The following is a 19,515-nucleotide window of genomic DNA, read 5'->3' as shown; positions in this document are numbered from 1 at the left end:
AAAGTGCACAGTTAGTACAGGCTGTCCCATGATTAGCTCTGCCTGAGAGGATGAGTCCAGCTTGCAGCCAAGCAGAAAACACACCCAAATTCCCTCAAATGTCAATCACAGCTGGCACTTAAATGGGCGCTTTCACTCCTTGTTAGGTTCATTTACAATTGTTAACATTTTACAGATTGTCAGCAGAAGAGGAGTGGAGAACGATGGGAAATATGCGTCTTGCTGGCATTTTGAGAAACAGGTCAAACACATCTCTGCATAAAAATAACAGTTGATGGGTCCAATTTTATATAACACCAGTCAAACCATTGAGCACCCTCAAGCCATTTAATATTCAGATATCATAATGATTTTTCATCATTCAAAGTTATTCATTTGATTGTGTAATTGCATTCGGGTTGCTGGAGAGGAAGCAAATTGATTATGTGGTGTAAATATGAGTAAAGCTGTATGTGATGTGTAATAAAACTGACATTTGCTTTAGGTAATAATCAGATCTGTTCTTTTATAAGACATTTAAAAAATTAGATTACATAACCACTGTCATACTCAAATTAATATGGCTGATAGGGAATATATCCAAATAATTGATACACAATAACACACATTTAGTCCGAATCTAATGATATCCCTTTAGTGTTTACAAAAACAGCCCTTTGAGAATGAACATTTTATGCCCTGTAAATGGGAATTGATCAAATAAAGCCAACAAATATGTAAACCATGTATTATAATTGGAGGCAGATTAAATTCTGCAAAAGAAAAGCTGTTAACACTTTAGTTCGTTTTAATTCTCAATATTAACTAGTTGTTTATTAGCATGCATACTAGCATATTGGCTGTTTATTTGTACTTATAAAGCACAAATTAATGCCTTGTTCTGCAAGAGCATGTTCTATATTCCTTTCCCCATACCTAAATTTAACAACTACCTTACTAACTATCAATAAGCAGTAATTAGGAGTTAACTGAGGCAAAAATTGTAGTTAATAGTGAATAAATAGAAATGGTCCACACAAAAAAAATTAAGTGTTTTAACAAAAAAAAAATATTTTCAGTTATAGCTGCAAATCACTAGGGACCAACCATAATGTGCCTTTGGATCTAATTTTTACAGCAAAGTCCATCTTGAGTCTGTAACTTGAAATGTCTGTTACAGCAATATATACTGTTGTCAAAATAGACAACTGACTTCAAGGAAATCACTCCCTCTTTCTGTTAGACTGAAAGAGAAAAAAAACCTCTATAAAACTGTGATCGAAACATATGTTAAACGTTTACATTTTCATTCCAGAAGTATTTATCTTAAGGTCAGTTAATGAAAATTGGGAATTCCAAACTGTTTTAACTGACTTCATCGCAACGTTTAATAAATAAAAATAAATTGTATTTTTATTTATTTTTGTCACAAGGGTCTTGGGATGATGTGTGCCGAGTTTCACGTGAATCAAACCAAAAGCCTTGGAAGAGTTTTTCATTTCAAAATCACAGAAAAATCCCCAGAGGTAAACTGTAAATCTAGAATCTTTTGATTATAGCCCTTAGTCACAGAGTTATGAACTCAAAAGCAATTGTGCCATATAGTGTCTAATTATGAACCTTCCCATCAAGTTTGAGATTTCTAGAGATTCAAGATTTTTTATTTTTAAAATGTCACTACCAAACCAAACAAAAGATGTACGGATAGATGAACATGTCACATCTTATGAAATCAGAAAATAACCCCAGTTAAACCCCAAGTAAAGCTAGCAATTTCTGAATCATAGACTGAGATACATTTAACCAAACACTTACACTTCATTGATACGCTTCTGCTTGAACATTTTACACTGGACATTCAAAGAATCTGCCCAAAGGTCCACAACAACAGCAACAACATTATCAACAGTGTATGACCAAGAAAGTGGTTATGACATGTATTAATAAAGAAAAACTGTCCAATACATGTGAAGCAAGGGAAAAATATTTAAAAAACAGAGTGTCAGGAAATTTAGATATCAAGCTAACATTACTGTATTATTATGACTGTACTATTATTTACTGTAATTTTTTCTTTTAACAATCAAAACTGAGTCTAACCATTACAATCGTGTTATCATTCATGTATTAATCCAAGATTTATTAATTGGACATGGACAAATCCAGCCACTGTCAACTGCACACTGTATATTCTCAATGTAATGCTTTAGAAATAAATAAAACAAAAGTTATTGACATTTTTTTTCTCAATTCAAATAGCAGCGTTTGAAACCACAAACATTTTTCAAGGTCGGACTGAACTATATCCACAGTTATGGATGTTCAACAACCATGAAGATCTAAACCATCTAAACCTCAAAACCACAAACAAGACTCTAAAGCAACAGCTTAAGCATTTTACAAGGCACAAAACTACTTTTTTTCGTAATCACTTTTACAAACAACTATAAACCTCCCAGTCTTCCCCCATAGTGACATTCTGAATGAGAATAACTGAAATCGGAACAAATGAAACTCTTTGGAACTGCAGTGAAAAACATCTTCATGGTTGCCACAACTGAATCTACAACTTTATATCACCGCGGCAGAATGAAGCTCTACTGGTCTTCCTGAAAGGGGTAGCTGAGAGCTGGAGGGAAAACCTGGTTCCTGGACTGTTCATCCAGCAGAACCAAATCGTCAGCGTCTTGTCCTCTGAATCTGCGGCGGCAAACTTTCACTGTCACTTTTTGCCCTTGAAACACTTTGAGAGCTTCTTTGGACGCCATTGCTCTGGCGGCAACCTCATCACGGCCGTAGCCCGTACCCATGTAGACGGTGCAGCAGCGCAGTTCACAAACCTGTCCTTCTTTCTGGGTACGTCCCGTAGGCAGGTCAGGAATGTCTTTGAGTGGAACAAACACACAGGTAAGACTGGCCTTGCATGACTCCACACAACTGCGCAAGATTTCAAAGTGTTCCAGGTTGGGGCCAAAGCCACCAGCAGACACAAGCTTCCAAGCAACTGCCTTATAGAGTCGATTAAAAAAGGGCTGGTGTTCTGCAGGAGCCCCCGGCGGAGGGCCCGATTTCAGAGCACTGGCAGCTGGATGCCCAACGCTCTTCGCATGAGCTTTAACATCTGTATCATTGGGTTTAGCCTTCTTACTCTGGTAATCAGCTTCCACTGCTGCAAAATATAGTTAAAGAGATCAGTGGTCAAATCATTCTGTATTACTACAATAAAATCTTACTGACCCTTTTTGAAAGACTTTTATTCAGCAAGGACACATTAAACAGATCAAAAGAGTCAGATCGTTAAAAAAATATCTACATTTCGAATAAATGCTATTCTTTTGAAATATCACAGCTTCCACAAATATATTAAGCAGCATCTTAAATGTGAAAAATCTCAAATCTAAAAATGATTAGAAGTTTAGGAGGTTTTAAGAAGGCACTGAAAAAATGGCTCAGGTGCCAATCTTAGTATGATAATGTTGTTTTAATGTTTTGTTTTTGATAGATCTATTTAATATATATACAGTATATGGATGTGATGATTGATGCTTTATCTGTTGTCTTTTGTTTTTGCTCTGTCCCTGTTTTCAACATTGATAATAATAATAAATGTTTTTTTGAGCAACAAGGCAGCCTATTAGAATGATTTCTGAAGGATCATGCAAAACTGAAGACTGGAGTAATGGCTGCTGAAAATTAAGTTTTACCATCACACGAATAAATTACATTTTAAAATATATTAGACTGGAAAACAGTTATTTTAAATTGTAATAATATTTCATAATTATTATTTTTTTTTTTTACTGTATTTTTGATTAAGATATTTTAAAAGCATTACAAAAGGCTTACGAACCCCAAATGTATGAACAGTGGTGTGTATTGACACACATTAAAGATAGTCCACTTACCTGAAACTGCAGGTCTTTTTGTTTTTCCCATGATTTCATCTCGTGTCTTTCGCACAGGGGCCTCAATCACAGTGATTCCTTCTGCCATCTCATTTACCTTGTCCATTACAGGCTGTGGATACCTGCATTAGGGTCAGTGACAAATAAGAGAGTTCTCAGTAAAAAAGGAAAAATCTTTTTATTTAAATCTAGTCTAAAACATGTGCCAAGAAAAGTATCCGAAGTGTGGTGTGACTATTATTTGATGAACATTTTTCAAATATTAATATACTAATAACAAATAAAACTAACCGCTTTTCCCCAAAAATAATAAAAGATTGTGTCAAACTAGTACTTCATTTGTTTAATCTTTATTATGATATCAGGACAGTTTTCTATTTCATGGGACTCCAAAAAACATCCACATTGATTTGTAATACCACTGATTCTTGAGACATGGGACAAAACATGTCCAGCAATTGTAATTGCTATTAGGTTTAAAAATGTTATGAGGGATAAATAATAGAATGTATTTCAAACAATTATCCCCTTCAATTTAATTTGATCATTATTATATAGAATCTATGATACTTATTGTCTTCTCACTACATCAAAAAGAGAAGAAAAGGGTTCAATCATTCATATGCTATAAAATGCATAGAAATTATTTAATAATGAAAAAGAGCTTGTTTTATGAAAAGTAACACTTAATATCTCATATCAAAGTAAGGTTGTTTTCCAATGACACATGCGCTTTTCAAAAGATTTCAAAGTTGTGTCCCCACATTTTGTCAACACTGTCAGACAGTCATTAAAATGTAATAAAATCAGGGCATATCAGGGGCAGCTGTCACTCTAAAGGACCCCCTTGCCGCATTCCACCTCTGCAGAGTACATCAATGTCAGACTGTGTCACAACCATGATATGTCAACACCATCTTCCAATTTCTGAGGAAATTATTTGAAATGTTTAGATAATTTTATTCTCCTGAATCAGGTTCTATCTATATTTCTCCATTTGTTTTGTGAAAGAAATGCCAAATTTGTCAACACCGTCAGTGACGGGCCAATGATGGCGAGTTGATATTCAACGTGAAGTCATCATATTTTTGTAGGTTTCAAGTCATTTTTAATTATATTAAATATAAAATAGAGTTAAATTTTTCTAATGTGTAAATACTAAATATGTGACATGACAGCATATATTGCTTTTGTGGATTGATGGTCATCACTTCTAGCAGAGTTAGGGTTGAGGGAACACATAACACTGGATGAAACATATCTATTCATAATACAGTTTGTTTGTATACTGAAAATATGTGTTCTGATCATTTTTGGATCATTTGTTAAGATGTTTAAATGTGAAAATGGTGAATGTAAATGGATAGAGGTAACAACTGTTTTATTTGTTCATATAACTGTTTTCAAAAGTTACCTTGTTACCATAGTAGATGCACAGCAGACATACTGTTGTGAGATGAGAGAAAATAGATCATTTGTGTTCCAATGAAATATCAAACTACTTAAATGTGAATCTTGAATAAAAGCTTTATAAACAATAACATACTCACTGTTTGTTGTATTTGTTTTAATACAGTAATTGATTAATTCAATGTATTTGATAGTCAACTGTCACCTCCATCAGATGAATATTTTGATAATATTTCATTATATTTTATATTTGTTGAGGGATTGTTGGTCACATGTGAAAATGTAATCTGTCTGCTAACACGAGAATGTGTTTTGAAATGTTACAAACATCTTAATTGCTTGATTGCAAAATAAGTGATGGCAAGGTAAAAAGCACATTTTCATAAAAAAAGAGAAAAGTTGAATCAAAGCATAGCTCAGTATCTAAGTACATGTAAGATACATAAATGTAGTTTCATTTGTCTGAGTACAAGGTTTTATTTTTTAATATGGCACCCTGTTTTGTCCCACTTCTCAAGAATCAGTGATACTACAATATTAACTTTAATACTAGACATTAAAATAAAAGTGTATTCAAATCATTTTCTGTATGCATTGTACACTACCTTTCAAAAGTGTGGGGTCAGAAAGATTTTTTAATAATGTTTTAAAGAAGTCTCTCATTGTCACCAAGGCTACATTCATTTGATCACTGAAAGATTGAGAAAAACTATGACGAATTTAAAATAACTTTATATTTCAATATATTTTAACATTTACTTTAATCCTGTGATGACAAAGCTGATTTTTCAGCAGCCATTACTTCTCATTTTTACTATCAATGTTGAAAACAGTTGTAAACTGTGAAAAAAACATTAGAGTATTAAATTGAAACAGAAATATTTTGTATCATTATAAAATATTTAATGTGTTTTTGCTGAATAAAGTATTGATTTCTTTTTTTTAAAAATTAATAAACTTACTGACCCCAAACTTTCAAAATAAATAGATTAATTGACCCACTAACAATCTGAAATTAGAAATGCATTTTGTGCTTGTAAAAAAGAAAAAAAAATCAAAAAAAAAGTCAATTACCGACAGCCCAAAAACACGTGGTTGGCCCAAACCATGGACAGAGACAGAAGTTTGTCCAAACTAGAACTTGGGATCCCAGGTTGGATGGTAGTAAAGACCTCCATATTGCGCAGGACAAACTCTCTTCTAGCATGCCACTGTTTGTTTGTCTCACAGGCTCCTCTTAAAGATTCAACCCAGTTCTCCAGGTGTGGATTCTGACTGAGAAACTCAGAGACGATATCTCCTCCTCTCTCCGCCGCCATCACTACAAACATGCAAAACAATCAAAAGTTAGTTTGAGAAGTCCATAAAAAAGAGGTTTAGGGCCTGAGGGCTGTAATTCTATACATGTTTCCCAGCGACAGACAAACAAACAGTTCAACAGCAGTAGGCAAGATATTAATGCCGCAGACTGAACAGTTTACACAAACATATGTATGTATTTTAATTTTACATTAGAGCTCCCAGTGCTGAGTTAATTGCAGTTTAGGCTTGTTTTCATTCGAGTTCGAACAGATAAGTTATCACGTTATAATTACCAAAGCATTTTAGTACTGCATTAAAATTACCACTTTGCTCACCCCGCAGGGATTTACATAACTCTAATCTCAACTTCACTGAGCCCAATCAGTCGCTATAAGTGCAATCAAAATATGTAAAATAACGTTAAATGAAACAAATCACACAAAAAACTCCACAACAGATCGTTAAGAGAAAGTAGCTCCTGTTTACCTCTAAATATATTCTCTGCAGATGAGTCCTCATCAGCTGTATGTGGTAAATATATATATATATATATATATATGATATTAAATGTGAGTGAAGTGGAGCTGGCTGAGCACTTCCGCTGTCGCGCTCGGGATCTGCGTCATCAACATGCGACCGGGTTTTGGCGGTGCGAAAAATATTAATGATGAGCACTTACCTGTATTTGTATTATCGTGTGTTTCATTTGGATACGCTATCTGACTAACAGCACTGATAAAATGATCCATGAGCTGCTGCTGGCCCTGAGTGGATATCCTGGGACGATATTTACCTGGAATAAACGGAATGGATTGCAGGTCTTGTGTGTAACGTTACTCTGTCAGTGATGGACCTAATAATGTTTGTGTGTATACCTGTATAATAGACTAGATAAATTGCAATTATGGCTGTACGGAAGTACGACAATAATGTTTATCTAACATGCAGTACTTTTATTGTATTAATACACTTATATGTAGATTTATTTTTGAATACCATGATATAACAAAGGTATTACCAAGGCGCATGCCCAAAAACTGATATCTTAAAAAAAACACCATGTCCATGAAAATAATACTGTGGTACTATGTTAGTGGTGGTATGTCAGTATAATGAGAATCAAGTGTTGCTGACCACAGGTGTCCCAGGACCTTCCGTTCCTCCACCCCAGTGAAACCAGTGTCCTCAACCGGCTCTGTAAAATGGGCACTGACTATGTGCGCTTCACAGAGTTCATAGAGCAACACACGGGTCATGTCCACCAACAGGTAATCTGAGTGTATTCTGCATGCATTGTGTGTGAAGGACGTGATCAGATCAAGTCTTCTTCGTGTCTCACAGGAGCATTACTCCAGTCAGCCGAGTCAGACTGGGCTTCATGGCATTTACCTGCGGGCGTTCTGCACTGGGCTCAACTCTATGCTGCAGCCCTATCGGCAGGCTTTATTGGACCTTGAAAAAGAGGTTTTACATTTGAAGTCCTTACGGTGCTTTTATGGCCAAATTTTAAGATTATATTAAACATTTTAAATATTTAAAAACTTAAAATTTTCCCTACAGTTTCTTGGTGATCCACACCTCTCCATTTCTCATGTAAACTACATGCTGGAACAGGTAAATCAAACTGTTTATAAGTTTCACCTATACATCCATTCCACTGAATTATCTAATTGATCTATTTACCCTACTGTTTAAAAGTTTGGGACCAGTAATTCTTTTAAGAAATTAATGCTTTTATTCAGCAAGTATGCATTAAATTGATCAAAAGTCACACTAAAGACATTTATAATGATGTTATTTTTTTAAATACCACGGTTTCCAAAATACTGTAAAGCAGCTCAACTGTTTTCAACATTGATAATAATAAGAAATATTTCTAGAGTCAAATCAGCATATTAGAATGTTTTTTGTTTTTTTTATGACTTCACTGAAGACTGGGATGATGACTGCAGCTTTGCCATCACAGGAAAAAAATGTTTTAAAAAATATTAAAATAGAAAACGGTTATTTTAAATTGTAATAATATTTCACAATATTATGTTCTTACTGTATATTTAATCAATATACAGTAGTGTGAACAGTAGTGTGTATAATATGGTTGTATATTATTTTAAGAATATTCATTTAATTTATATCATTTTGCTATTCACTGCCATTCAAAATTTGGTATCAGTCAGCTTTTTAATGGAGTCTGTTATGCTCATCAAGGCTGTAGTTATTTGATCAAAAATACAGAACAAAACAGTAATACTGTGACATATTATTGCAGTTTCTAATATTGGTTTATTTTATTAATATAATTTAAAATATAGTTTATTTCTGTGACGTAGTGCTGAATTTCATCAGCATCATTAATCCAGTCTCCAGTGTCACATGATCCTTCAGAAGTCATTCTAATATGCTGATTTATTATCAGTGTTTAAACTGTTGTGCTGCTTAATTCTTATTCTTTTTTGGAACCTGCGACTATGTTTTCTCTTTGATTTTTTTTTTGATGAATAAAAAGTTAGAAAAATAGAAATCTTTTCTATTCTAACTATATAAGTCTTTACTAGTATCACTTTTTATCCATTTAACACATCCTTGCTGAATAAAAATATAATTTTGAAAAAAGAAAAAAAAATTACTGACCCCAAACTTTTGAATAGTAGTGTATATTTTAACACAAAACTTCTATTTTGAATAAACACTGTTCTTTTTTTAACTTTTTATTTATAAAAGAATCCTGAAAAAAGTCTCGCAGGTCCCAAAAAATATTAAGTAGCACAACTGTTTCCAACATTGATTATAAATCAGCAATTTAGAATTATTTCTGAAGGATCATGTGACACTAAAGACTTAAGTAACGATGCTTAACATTCAGCTTTGATCACAGGAACAAATTATATTTGTTAATATAATAAAGTATATTAAAATAGAAAACTGTTATTTTGAATTGCAATAATATATAGCCTAATATATAAACTTATTTGAACATTAAAAATCTTTACTGATCCCAAACTTTTAAATGGCAGTGTAAGTCTCAGATTTTTCAACCCCTCTGTATATGACTAACTTGCAATTTATTCTGTTTAGTTTCAGCTTCTCTTCCCCTCTGTGATGGTTGTTGTGGAGACAATCAAGTCTCAGAAGGTCGGTAGCTTGACGGGTGCCACTGGTTTGCAGTAAATGATTAGAAGAGTGCATGGTTGAAAATAATAACCTTTCTGAAACTTTCTTGTTTCAACAGATTCATGGCTGCCAGATCCTAGAGACTGTATACAAGCACAGCTGTGGAGGACTGCCTCCTGTCAGGATGGCCTTAGAGAAGTGAGCTCTCAAAAACCCAACTAAAAACCCCTAATGCACGCGGCAGTCGAACGTAAGACAGAATTCTATTTTTACTGCTCTAATGGTAGTGTCTGTTTTGCAGGATTCTTGCAGTCTGCCATGGTGTGATGTATAAGCAGCTGGCTGCGTGGATGCTGCACGGGTTGCTGCTGGATCAGAGTGAGGAGTTCTTTGTCAAGCAGGGCCCCAGCGCGGGCGGAGCCGCAGCTGCACAGGAGGAAGAGGAGGAGGACCTGGGTATCGGAGGGCTGAGTGGAAAACAGCTCCGTGAACTCCAGGATTTGGTGAGCGACTAAATATCTAAAGTTCGGTGTTTCAGGGCAGGCTGCGTCATGTGTCTGGAGTGGTTTCTTAGGCCGCATTTACACTGCATGGTTCAAGTGACCCAATTCCGATTTTTTCCTCCCATGTGGCACAGATCGGATATGGCCCACGACCGTGTAAGCAGGAAAAAATCACATGGATTCCGATATTCTCCGATCGGTTTCAGGCCTCATTCATATGTGGAAATAAATCAGATCTGAATCAGATACGTGCATTTGCGCCTGCCGTGTAAGCGGACAAATCGGATCTTCCCCTGTAAATGCGACTCCTACATCATTGAAAAGTGAGTTTTTTTTAAACATTTCACGGTACAAAAAACCTGTAAAAAATGAAACATCTTTAGTTGAGTAGCAGAGTATTAATTTCGTTCGTTTGTGTTAAATAAAAGGCGATTTGACACTGAAATGTGTTGCTTTTGAAATCACGCTGAGTGCTTGTTGCTGCTGTTATCAGTTACGGCTCGTGCACGGACGAGCGCTTCAGTCCCGTTCGTTCCATTGAAATCACAAAATAAAATGCACACAAACATATCCCTGCCTTTGATATACAATCACTGATGAACGCATTTGGTTTTAATTACTAAAAAAAACACAGACGATGTGACATGCTTCTACCACCTGAGTATTATTCCACTCGCAAGCTTTCAGCGGAGCTGCGTACATCACTGTCCTGAAGAATTGTACTAGGATATATAATTATTTTGATGTATAGATGTAACTATTGCATTAAAAACGTTTCTATATGAATTCCGTGTCAATAAATTAAACTCAATGTACTATTCAAATTGATTTGTGATGTCATATGCTATTTTTGGCTTGTTTCACCAAGTGCAGTGTAAAATGCACACATCGGATACGGGTCACTTTTAAAAGAAATGTAAGCACGTCGTCCAAAAAATCGGATATAGTCACAAAATCGGAATTGGTCATCAAGACCTGCAGTGTAAATGCAGCCATTGTCTCCTAATGTATAAATGTTTTATGTGTGTTTGTGTGTAATATGTAAACAAGGAGGTCCAAGGCTCAACAATAAAGTTTTTTTTTTTTTTTTTTCTCAACCAGCCCAGTAGTTTAAATTTTTCACTTGCCCTGTGAATATTTTCAATAGCTGTAACACAAAGATGTATTTTCTCTTGGCAGTGCTTTTTTAAAATAAATAAATGTATTATATTATCTTATTTCATTTAAAAAAAAAAATCTCCTAAAAAAAAACCCTATAAATTATACAACCATAATCTAACTTCATAAATTCACCAACAACCTTTTTCTGGATGAAAAATATTGCTGATTTGTTTAAAGTTCATAACAAATGCTGAAGTTTTCAAGGCCTAAAAATATATGAAATAAAACCAATTTACACTTTCAGAATGCCTCCAAAAATAAATTGGTCCCTAGCAAAACTTCTACTATAATGATCAGTTTTTATCTCAGCAATGTAATTTTATTTATTTTACTTTATATTCAGTTTTCTTTAATAATATTTGTTTGGTTTTTTTTTTACAAAAAAATAACAGTAAAACATATAATAACAAAACAACTATAATTAACATTATAAATTCCATAAATTCATCAACATACTTTTTCTGAAAGCAAAATAAATACATGCATAAAAAAGTAAATAAATACACAGCTGCCTTTGAATGGCCATCAACCGAGAAAGCAGACAATGCTAAACAGCCAAACTCTGTCTGCTTGTACATTCATTAAAATTTGGCAGTTTACTGCAGTCACTGGCTGTGAATTATTATCATAATTTATCCATTTTCTAGGTTTAAATGGTCTTCTGTTCATTACTGTTCCTCTATAGAGACTGATTGAGGAAGAGAACATGCTCGCTCCATCCCTGCAGCAGTTCTCCTTGCGTGTGGAGATGCTTCCCTCATACATACCTGTTCGAGTAGCTGAAAAAATCCTCTTTGTTGGGGAGTCGGTGCAAATGTTTGAAAATCACAACCAGAGCCCATCCCGAGCTGGTGAGTGGAAGAGCGTTGTTCAGGTGTGTTGTGATGGTTTCGTTTCGTAACGCTGCCCTCATGTGGTTGCTCAGGGTCTATACTGAAACACCAGGAGGACTTGTTTGCAGCAGAGCTCCACAGACTCAAACAGCAGCCTCTCTTTAGTCTGGTGGACTTTGAGAATCTTGTGGATGGCATTCGGAGCACCGTTGCTGAGGTTTGTCCCGTAACTCAATTAGTATTCAAAGGTGAATCCCACGAAACATGTCTCAAACATCTCAAACATTGTGTCCCCTATTCATATTACTTTAATGTGAAAAAAAGGAAAGAAGACACTTTACAATAAGGTCCCTTTAGTTAACATTAATATTTATTTACAGCATTTATTAATCTTTGTTAACATTAGTTTGTAAAAAAAATACAACTGTTCACTTTTAGGTCTTGTTAGCTCAGATTCATTGAACAGTATTAATAGATGAAACGTTTGATTTTAATAATGTATTAAAGGGATAGTTCACCCAAAAACCTAACACCTAACCCCTCCACTTCCAAACCTGTATGAGTTGCTTTCCTCTGTTGAACACAAAAGAAGATATTTTGAAGAATGTTGGTAACCAAACAGTTCATGGTAGCCATCGACTTCCATAGTATTTTTTTCCTTGATAATTGAATAAATTAACATGAACAAATATTAATAAATGCTTTAATGTTTAATGTGAGCATATGGAACCTTATTGAAAAGTGTTAACAAAAACAATTTAAAATGTTTTGAAATATTATATTGGTAATGAGAATTTAAAAGATAAGATCAATGGCAGGGCTTCCACAGTCATGGAAAATGTGGAAATGTCAGGAATAAATCGAATTCTGATTTCACTACTGGAAAGCCCATGGAAATGAATAAAGTCTCAAAAAAAGATCATGGAAAAAATTTAAATGTAAAGGAATTTTTGTGGAAATGTATATACTTTTTTCAAGCTAAAATATGAGCATGTTTTCATGAGATTCACCCACACTAACAGCACGACCAGAAGTCTAGATGCAATGGTGTTTGTGTCTCTTTTTTTTTTTTTTTTTTTCCTGCAGCACTTATGGACTTTGATGGTTGAAGAATCGGATCTTTTGGGACAGCTGAAGGTAAATAAAGAGCAGTTTGTTGATGACATGCTTTTGCTGGTGCACTTTTGCTTTCACAACGTTGTTGTTTTAGATCATAAAGGACTTCTACTTGTTGGGGCGAGGTGAACTGTACCAGGTCTTCATTGACCTTGCTCAACATATGCTGAAAACTCCACCTTCTGCCGTTACTGAACATGGTATTAAGAGACTTTTCTTATAAACCATGAAGTCACCCTCTTCAAATTCTTCTTTCCTCTTCATAATTACTCTGAATTTACTCCATTTGTTTCAGATGTCAATGTGGCATTTCAGCAAGCAGCTCATAAAGTGCTGCTAGATGATGACAATCTTTTGCCCCTCCTGCATCTCACCATAGACTACCAGGGGAAAGAAAGCAAAGGTGTTGCATGCTGAATAGCATTTTTATCCTTCACCAACCCTTTCCACATATTAAATACTTCACAGAATTGGATAATTATGCTTGCAGAGGCTTCTGGGAATCGAGAGGGCACCACACCACCACAGGAGACTTCTCCTCGTGAGGCTCCGCCTACTGGCTGGGCAGCGCTGGGATTGGCTTACAAGGTTCAATGGCCCCTGCATATTCTTTTCACTCCTGCTGTGTTGGAGAAGTAGGTCTTCGTTTTATATTAGCAATTTAATAAACAGTATGAACACCAGCACAGCAGCTTATATGAAGTGAACCCTTTCTTGATTTAGGTATAACGTAGTGTTCCGTTACCTGCTGAGTGTGCGTCGAGTCCAGTCTGAGCTGCAGCACTGCTGGGCCTTGCAGATGCAGCGCAAACATCTCAAATCAAACCAGACGGATGCCGTTAAATGGAGACTCCGCAACCACATGGCCTTCCTAGTGGACAACCTTCAGTATTACCTTCAGGTTACAACTTCAATCATCTATTTGATTGCCTCTCAATTTGCATACTACACACACTGAATATATTTGAGGTGTTTCCTCCATTGCTCTTCAGGTGGATGTTTTGGAGTCCCAGTTTTCGCAGCTCTTGCAACAGATCAACGCCACACGAGACTTTGAGAGCATTCGATTGGCCCATGACCATTTCCTCAGCAATCTCCTTGCACAGTCTTTCATTCTGCTCAAGCCTGTGAGTGTCCATAACAAACCTCTCTTTATGTCAGTAACCCAGGTTGTGTTCTGCTTTTGGTTGAATCTTGTTTCTTTCTCAGGTGTTTCACTGTTTGAATGAGATTCTGGACCTCTGTCACAACTTTTGTTCCCTGGTCAGTCAGAATCTCGGGCCTCTGGATGAAAGAGGAGCAGCCCAGCTGGATATTCTTGTGAAGGTAGCTTTGCTTGTGTGAATTGATTTCTGAATTATTCCAAATGCAAGATTGTATATATGGAAGCCCATCTCTGCCTCTTGTGGGGAGGGAGGGGTGTCATGTTTTGGTAAATCAAAATTTATACATAAAACGTTATGATTAAGACATAAAATTGAGAGTCATAATCATGACAAAATTTTGAATTATGAGTTCATTATGAAAGTAAAAAAGGGAAAACTAAATTATGAGAAGCCAGTTATGACTTTTGAAAATTAGGAGATACTAAGTTAAAAAGTCTAAATTATGACAAGTAAGTTGAAATTGAGATAAGGCTGTCAATCATGGCAGTTGAAGGTAAGATAAAGTCAAAATTATGGCATTAAATCATAATTTTGTCATAACTATGATTTACAAAGTGTTTTGAAATGAAATGGGCTTCCATATACTTTCCAGCTTTTTACCTCAGTTTCAACCTTTTTATCTCATGATTTACCAAAGTATGATTTATTTATGTGTGTGTATTACTTCTCAGGGTTTTAGTCGTCAGTCATTCCTGCTCTTCAAGATTCTTTCCAGTGTGCGTAACCACCAGATAAACTCCGACTTGGCACAGCTGCTGTTACGACTCGACTACAACAAATACTACACACAGGCAGGAGGCACGCTGGGAAGGTAGGCATGAGTAATGCTGTGTATGATTAAGCTGATTCATGTAAAAATGTAACTCATGTTGTTTGTTACCCTACAGTTTTGGGCTATAATGCAGCGCCTGAAGATCTGAGGCAAAATTCACACAATGGTGCATTTCAGCTTATGAAAGCATGCCTAATACAATAAGTGTGTTGATTTTGTATATTTAAATTATTGTAAGGCGGGACTCGTCATTGTCACAATTTGTGTCCTGCTTTTTCTGCACTCTCATCCATCTTAAACCAAGCCATTTTAGAGAAGTAAATCTATTCCTTGAACGTGAACACTTCAAATTTGTAAATACCATATGCTTTATGAAATAAAACAGACAAGTGAAACAATCACATTTTTTCTTTATTTAATAAAAACTATGTACAGTAAAACGCATGCACTAGAACACAGAGGACGTTTAAAAGACGAGAGGAATGATGGTTTATGTGGAAGGGTTGTGACAGAATTCAGAGTTGCTGTCATAGCTGAGGCACTTTCCACAGATCAAGCTCTGAATCAGCCACTCCAGAGAGACAACAGGCATGTCCGGTGCCGCACGTTTCAGTTCCTCAGATGGACATGCAGTGGATGTCACTGCCAGGTCAAACTTCACGTTTGGAATGTCTGTCAAAAATTCACATCACATTATTCCACATGGTTTTCGAATCACTTTGTCACCAGTTATTTACGCTAGCTCAATATGTTTTTCCACTGAACTAAGTGTTCTGTTACCCACCAGAAAGGTCTTCGTTTTCTTTATGGTGATGAACTTTTGCTGCACCACCCATGGAAAGCAAAGAGGTCCATAAATCCACACGATCTTCAGATATGAGCACCACCTTCAGAGCTTTGAAAGGGTTACAGCGAGGATGCCTGAGAAAAAATACGTATTCAAAAAAAAGAGAACTCAAGCTTCCAAGACTGTTCAGGCAGGCCGTGAAAATGTTTTTTGTTGTTGTATTCAACTCAAACTTGTTCTGTTGTTTGTAGTCTGAATAACAATCCAAATCAATTCCATATGTAATAATAATAATAATAATAATAATAATGCAGTTTTTGTAACTGCCTTCTCGCACTCAAAGTTCTACAGTACAATATAAAAGTAAATACAAGTACTTATATTAATAACAGCATAAGATTAATATGAATTTTTAATAATTTCTTAAAACAGAGAGTTGGGGAATTTCTGATACAAGTTTTTAAATCTACAGGAAGGTGGTTTGTAATTGAATCAAAATCAGATTTTTGGAAATGCGATTTCATCTGCACAGTCAAATTGGATTTTAAGTTTTTTTTCCTCATTATTTGAGACATGACCAGTCAAATGGCAGTAGTGTCTACTGTATGAATTCACGTATTTACAATCATGTAACATTCAATTTTTGTTTAATGTTGACAGCAGTTCAAAAACGTATAAAACACAGTACAGGCTTGATTCAGTTCTAAATATGTTCAGTGTTCAGTACTCTCTTTCCACTATCACAGTTACTCTCTCAAGTCTCCTGGCATCATGCAGAGGCTGAACTCATTAATACAGCAACTAGTGTAGATACACCGGATGTTTACAACATACAAATGGATTGCTTACCGACAGACAGACAGTCGGTCGTAAAGACTGGATCTGACTTTTTTTCTCTTTTAATATTAGATGAGAAAATGAATCATGTCAAAACAAGAGAAGCTCTTACCACTCCACAATGCGTCCCTCTGGCCCCAGACCGGCAGGAAGTAGGTAGTTCCTGTAGTTGAGCAGCTTCTTCTCCTGGCAGCAATCCCTCACCCACATCTGAGACACGCAGGGAACTCCACCTGCCACACACAGCAGGTACTTCCTGGTCCGACAGTGCTGGTCGGCGATCAGCAAGCTCTGATAGGCTGCTTTACACTGATGATGCAGAACACACACATACATAAAACATGCGCACACAGCAAAAAGTATGCTGTACAACTCTTGCAGAACAGAAGGGAGTCGTGCTGAATATAAGCTCACCTGTTCTTCATTAAAGTCAAGCAGGATCATTCCTCCTCCTGCCTCAAGCTGCCTCTCTGTATAGTGTTTGTTGTATGGCGCTCTCTGAACATACTCTAACGAGAGAGAAATAGCATTTTAGAAGTCACATACAAACATTACACACTTCTTCCAAGTCTTATGCTTTCCAAGGGTGCAATTATTTACACTTTTTAGTAAAACTATTACAATTTGAAATAACTGTCCTGTATTTTAATGCAATTTAAAATGTGATTTATTCCTGTGATGCAAAGCTGAATTTGTAGCAGCTGTTACTCCAGTCTTCAGTGACACATGATTCTTTAGAAATCATTCTAATATGCTGATTTCATGCTCAAGAAAGATTTCTTATTAATGTTATAAGAAGAATACAAAATTCAAAAGAACAGCATTTATTTGAAATGTAACTCTTTTGCAACATTATAAATGTCTTTACTGTCACCTTTGATCTATTAAATGTGATATTATTAAATAATTACACAATTTTTTTCACATTCCACAAAACATAATAAACAGCAATTTAGCTGCCTTAAAATCATTGCTACGTATGATGTGGTGTTTATTTTGTTCTACCCCTCACCATCATCCTCATCACTGGGCTGGTGGTTGGAGTCTCTGTCGTTTTCAGAGGATGCTGTGAGCATGAACACAAACCCCATAAAGAGAGAGGAGTTTTCCGGCAGAGGTCCATGTGTTGTCACCAGGTCATTGGGGTCAGGGGGCAGGTCCACTCCACTCCCAGATGTGTTGCAAGCAGCAATACGCTGCCCTGTTCAAATGAAACAAAAAGAAAATAAGTATAGCATAACTGAACACTATTTTGAATCAAAGACTGGTTGTGTCCCAAAGAGCCCATAAAGTATAATGAACTGTGAAGAATTAAACACAGGCACCACTCCCATCTACCCTGTTGAGTGCTCACCCACACAAAAGAAAAAGCATGTCATGCCACATACCAGTTGCTGTTTAGAGCTGGAGATCTGCACTGCATTTAGTTGTATCAAAAGCAGTATTTATTCACACCTTCAGGTGGTTTATCAGATGTTTTATATTGTAAACTCAGACAGTTACATACAACAATGAAAACACTGGGGAAAAAGGCACTCATTCGGTTTATCATTCATATGTCCGAGTTCATTTTAAAATACACTTACAGATAAACGTAAAACAATTTCATAGCCACTAAAATGAATAAAATGTTGTTAAAAACCCAGAACAATAAAAGACCAAATTAGTCAATAAAATCAGGCATATGATAAAACATTATTCTAAAATTCAGCAAATGCTTTGGTCCATATTGTTGAATGAATAAAGTCTGTCAGCAAGGGGCACCGTACCCACTCTGGCCCCTCCCCCCCTGCGTCCTCTCTTTGCAGGAGTCCTGTCATCCTCCGCACCACTGATGAGCTTTCGTTTCCCAGAAGGCCCTGGGTTTCTTGGGCTGTTGCTGGAGCTGCGTGTAGGGGTGCCGGCTTCACTGGAGTTTCCTCGGCGTCTCCGCTTTCCTTCTACCAGGTTATCTGAGGACATAATAACACAGTGATGCAAACTGTGACAAAACTAGTGCCATTTCAACTTGTGTGACAAAGAAGGCTAGTTAGCCTCTGCTGGTAATTCATTAAAGAAATATTTTACCCCAAAATTTTATTCTGTCATTAATTAATCTCATGTTGCTTCGTTCATCTTCAGAACACAAATAAAGCAATTTTTGATGAAATCCGAGAGCTGCAGTGAAACTGTGTTACTCATCAGTTGCTCAGTAACATTTTTATGAATTTTTAAAATAAAATAAAAAAGACAATAATAATTATAATAATAATAATAATAATAATAATAATAATTACAACAGCTCTATTAATACATTTATTATAACATTTCACACAGTGTTCAAATTGGGATCTGTAATATTTTCTAATTTTTAAAATAATTCTCTTCTGCTCAGCAAGGCTGCATTTATTTGTACAGTAAAAAATACTTAAGATACTGATTCAAGAAGGAGGTCTCAAAAATGGCCAGAAATATTATTTATAAAACAGATAGTTCCGGTCCATGATTCTGATTGGTTGAGCCACATTCGAAGCCGTTACACTACAAACCTACACTTTTGTTTACTTTGTGTGTTGCTGCTTGGCAACCACTTTATTCCAACCACAACTGTTTCTGAGGAACTACATTGTTGGAAGAATACTGTTTTTATTAAT

General features: G+C 35.7%; 3 protein-coding genes across 3 annotated transcripts in view; 1 reads left to right on the top strand and 2 right to left on the bottom strand.

Moving 5' to 3' along the window:
- Positions 1–1,521: 1,521 nt before the first annotated feature.
- Positions 1,522–7,214, bottom strand: cdkn2aip (CDKN2A interacting protein). The gene is made up of 4 exons (XM_058781358.1): positions 7,083–7,214; positions 6,369–6,615; positions 3,885–4,006; positions 1,522–3,148 (listed from the first exon to the last, which is right to left on the bottom strand). Exons 2-4 carry the CDS (start codon positions 6,611–6,613, stop codon positions 2,577–2,579), a joined length of 939 nt encoding a protein of 312 aa, XP_058637341.1. The 5' UTR covers positions 6,614–6,615; positions 7,083–7,214; the 3' UTR covers positions 1,522–2,576.
- A 67-nt stretch (positions 7,215–7,281) lies between these two features.
- tubgcp4 (tubulin gamma complex component 4) lies at positions 7,282–15,657 on the top strand. Its single transcript, XM_058781357.1, has 18 exons — positions 7,282–7,414; positions 7,736–7,864; positions 7,938–8,060; positions 8,157–8,210; positions 9,672–9,728; positions 9,826–9,905; positions 10,009–10,210; positions 12,057–12,222; positions 12,297–12,421; positions 13,291–13,341; positions 13,415–13,520; positions 13,616–13,723; positions 13,811–13,955; positions 14,044–14,221; positions 14,313–14,447; positions 14,530–14,646; positions 15,158–15,297; positions 15,374–15,657. The coding sequence occupies exons 1-18, from the start codon at positions 7,337–7,339 to the stop codon at positions 15,384–15,386; spliced, it is 2,007 nt and encodes a 668-aa protein (XP_058637340.1). The 5' UTR covers positions 7,282–7,336; the 3' UTR covers positions 15,387–15,657.
- The window catches only part of tp53bp1 (tumor protein p53 binding protein, 1), a 22,997-nt gene continuing 19,130 nt past the window's right edge, over positions 15,649–19,515 (bottom strand). Inside the window, exons 24-29 of the mRNA XM_058781359.1 lie at positions 18,652–18,834; positions 17,895–18,083; positions 17,297–17,391; positions 16,995–17,191; positions 16,043–16,179; positions 15,649–15,930 (exon numbers count right to left, since the gene is read on the bottom strand). Of these exons, the coding sequence (XP_058637342.1) occupies positions 15,749–15,930; positions 16,043–16,179; positions 16,995–17,191; positions 17,297–17,391; positions 17,895–18,083; positions 18,652–18,834 (983 nt within the window). The 3' untranslated portion in view covers positions 15,649–15,748. The remainder of the gene's footprint in view (positions 15,931–16,042; positions 16,180–16,994; positions 17,192–17,296; positions 17,392–17,894; positions 18,084–18,651; positions 18,835–19,515) is intronic.

Source organism: Onychostoma macrolepis, chromosome 07 (assembly GCF_012432095.1).
Source record: "Onychostoma macrolepis isolate SWU-2019 chromosome 07, ASM1243209v1, whole genome shotgun sequence".
Classification (NCBI taxonomy): Eukaryota; Metazoa; Chordata; class Actinopteri; order Cypriniformes; family Cyprinidae; genus Onychostoma; species Onychostoma macrolepis.
This window is presented reverse-complemented; position numbering and strand designations above follow the sequence as displayed.

Excerpts from the sequence above, each read along its gene's own strand:
- cdkn2aip (XM_058781358.1), bottom strand. The coding sequence starts at position 6,613 with ATGGCGGCGGAGAGAGGAGGAGATATCGTCTCTGAGTTTCTCAGTCAG. Across the intron at positions 4,007-6,368 it reads CACGTGTTTTTGGGCTGTCG|GTATCCACAGCCTGTAATGG; the intron begins GTAATTGACTTT and ends ACCCTAATGCAG. Across the intron at positions 3,149-3,884 it reads AAAAAGACCTGCAGTTTCAG|CAGTGGAAGCTGATTACCAG; the intron begins GTAAGTGGACTA and ends TATATTTTGCAG.
- tubgcp4 (XM_058781357.1), top strand. The coding sequence starts at position 7,337 with ATGATCCATGAGCTGCTGCTGGCCCTGAGTGGATATCCTGGGACGATA. Across the intron at positions 8,211-9,671 it reads TAAACTACATGCTGGAACAG|TTTCAGCTTCTCTTCCCCTC; the intron begins GTAAATCAAACT and ends TATTCTGTTTAG. Across the intron at positions 13,342-13,414 it reads ATCTTTTGGGACAGCTGAAG|ATCATAAAGGACTTCTACTT; the intron begins GTAAATAAAGAG and ends TTGTTGTTTTAG.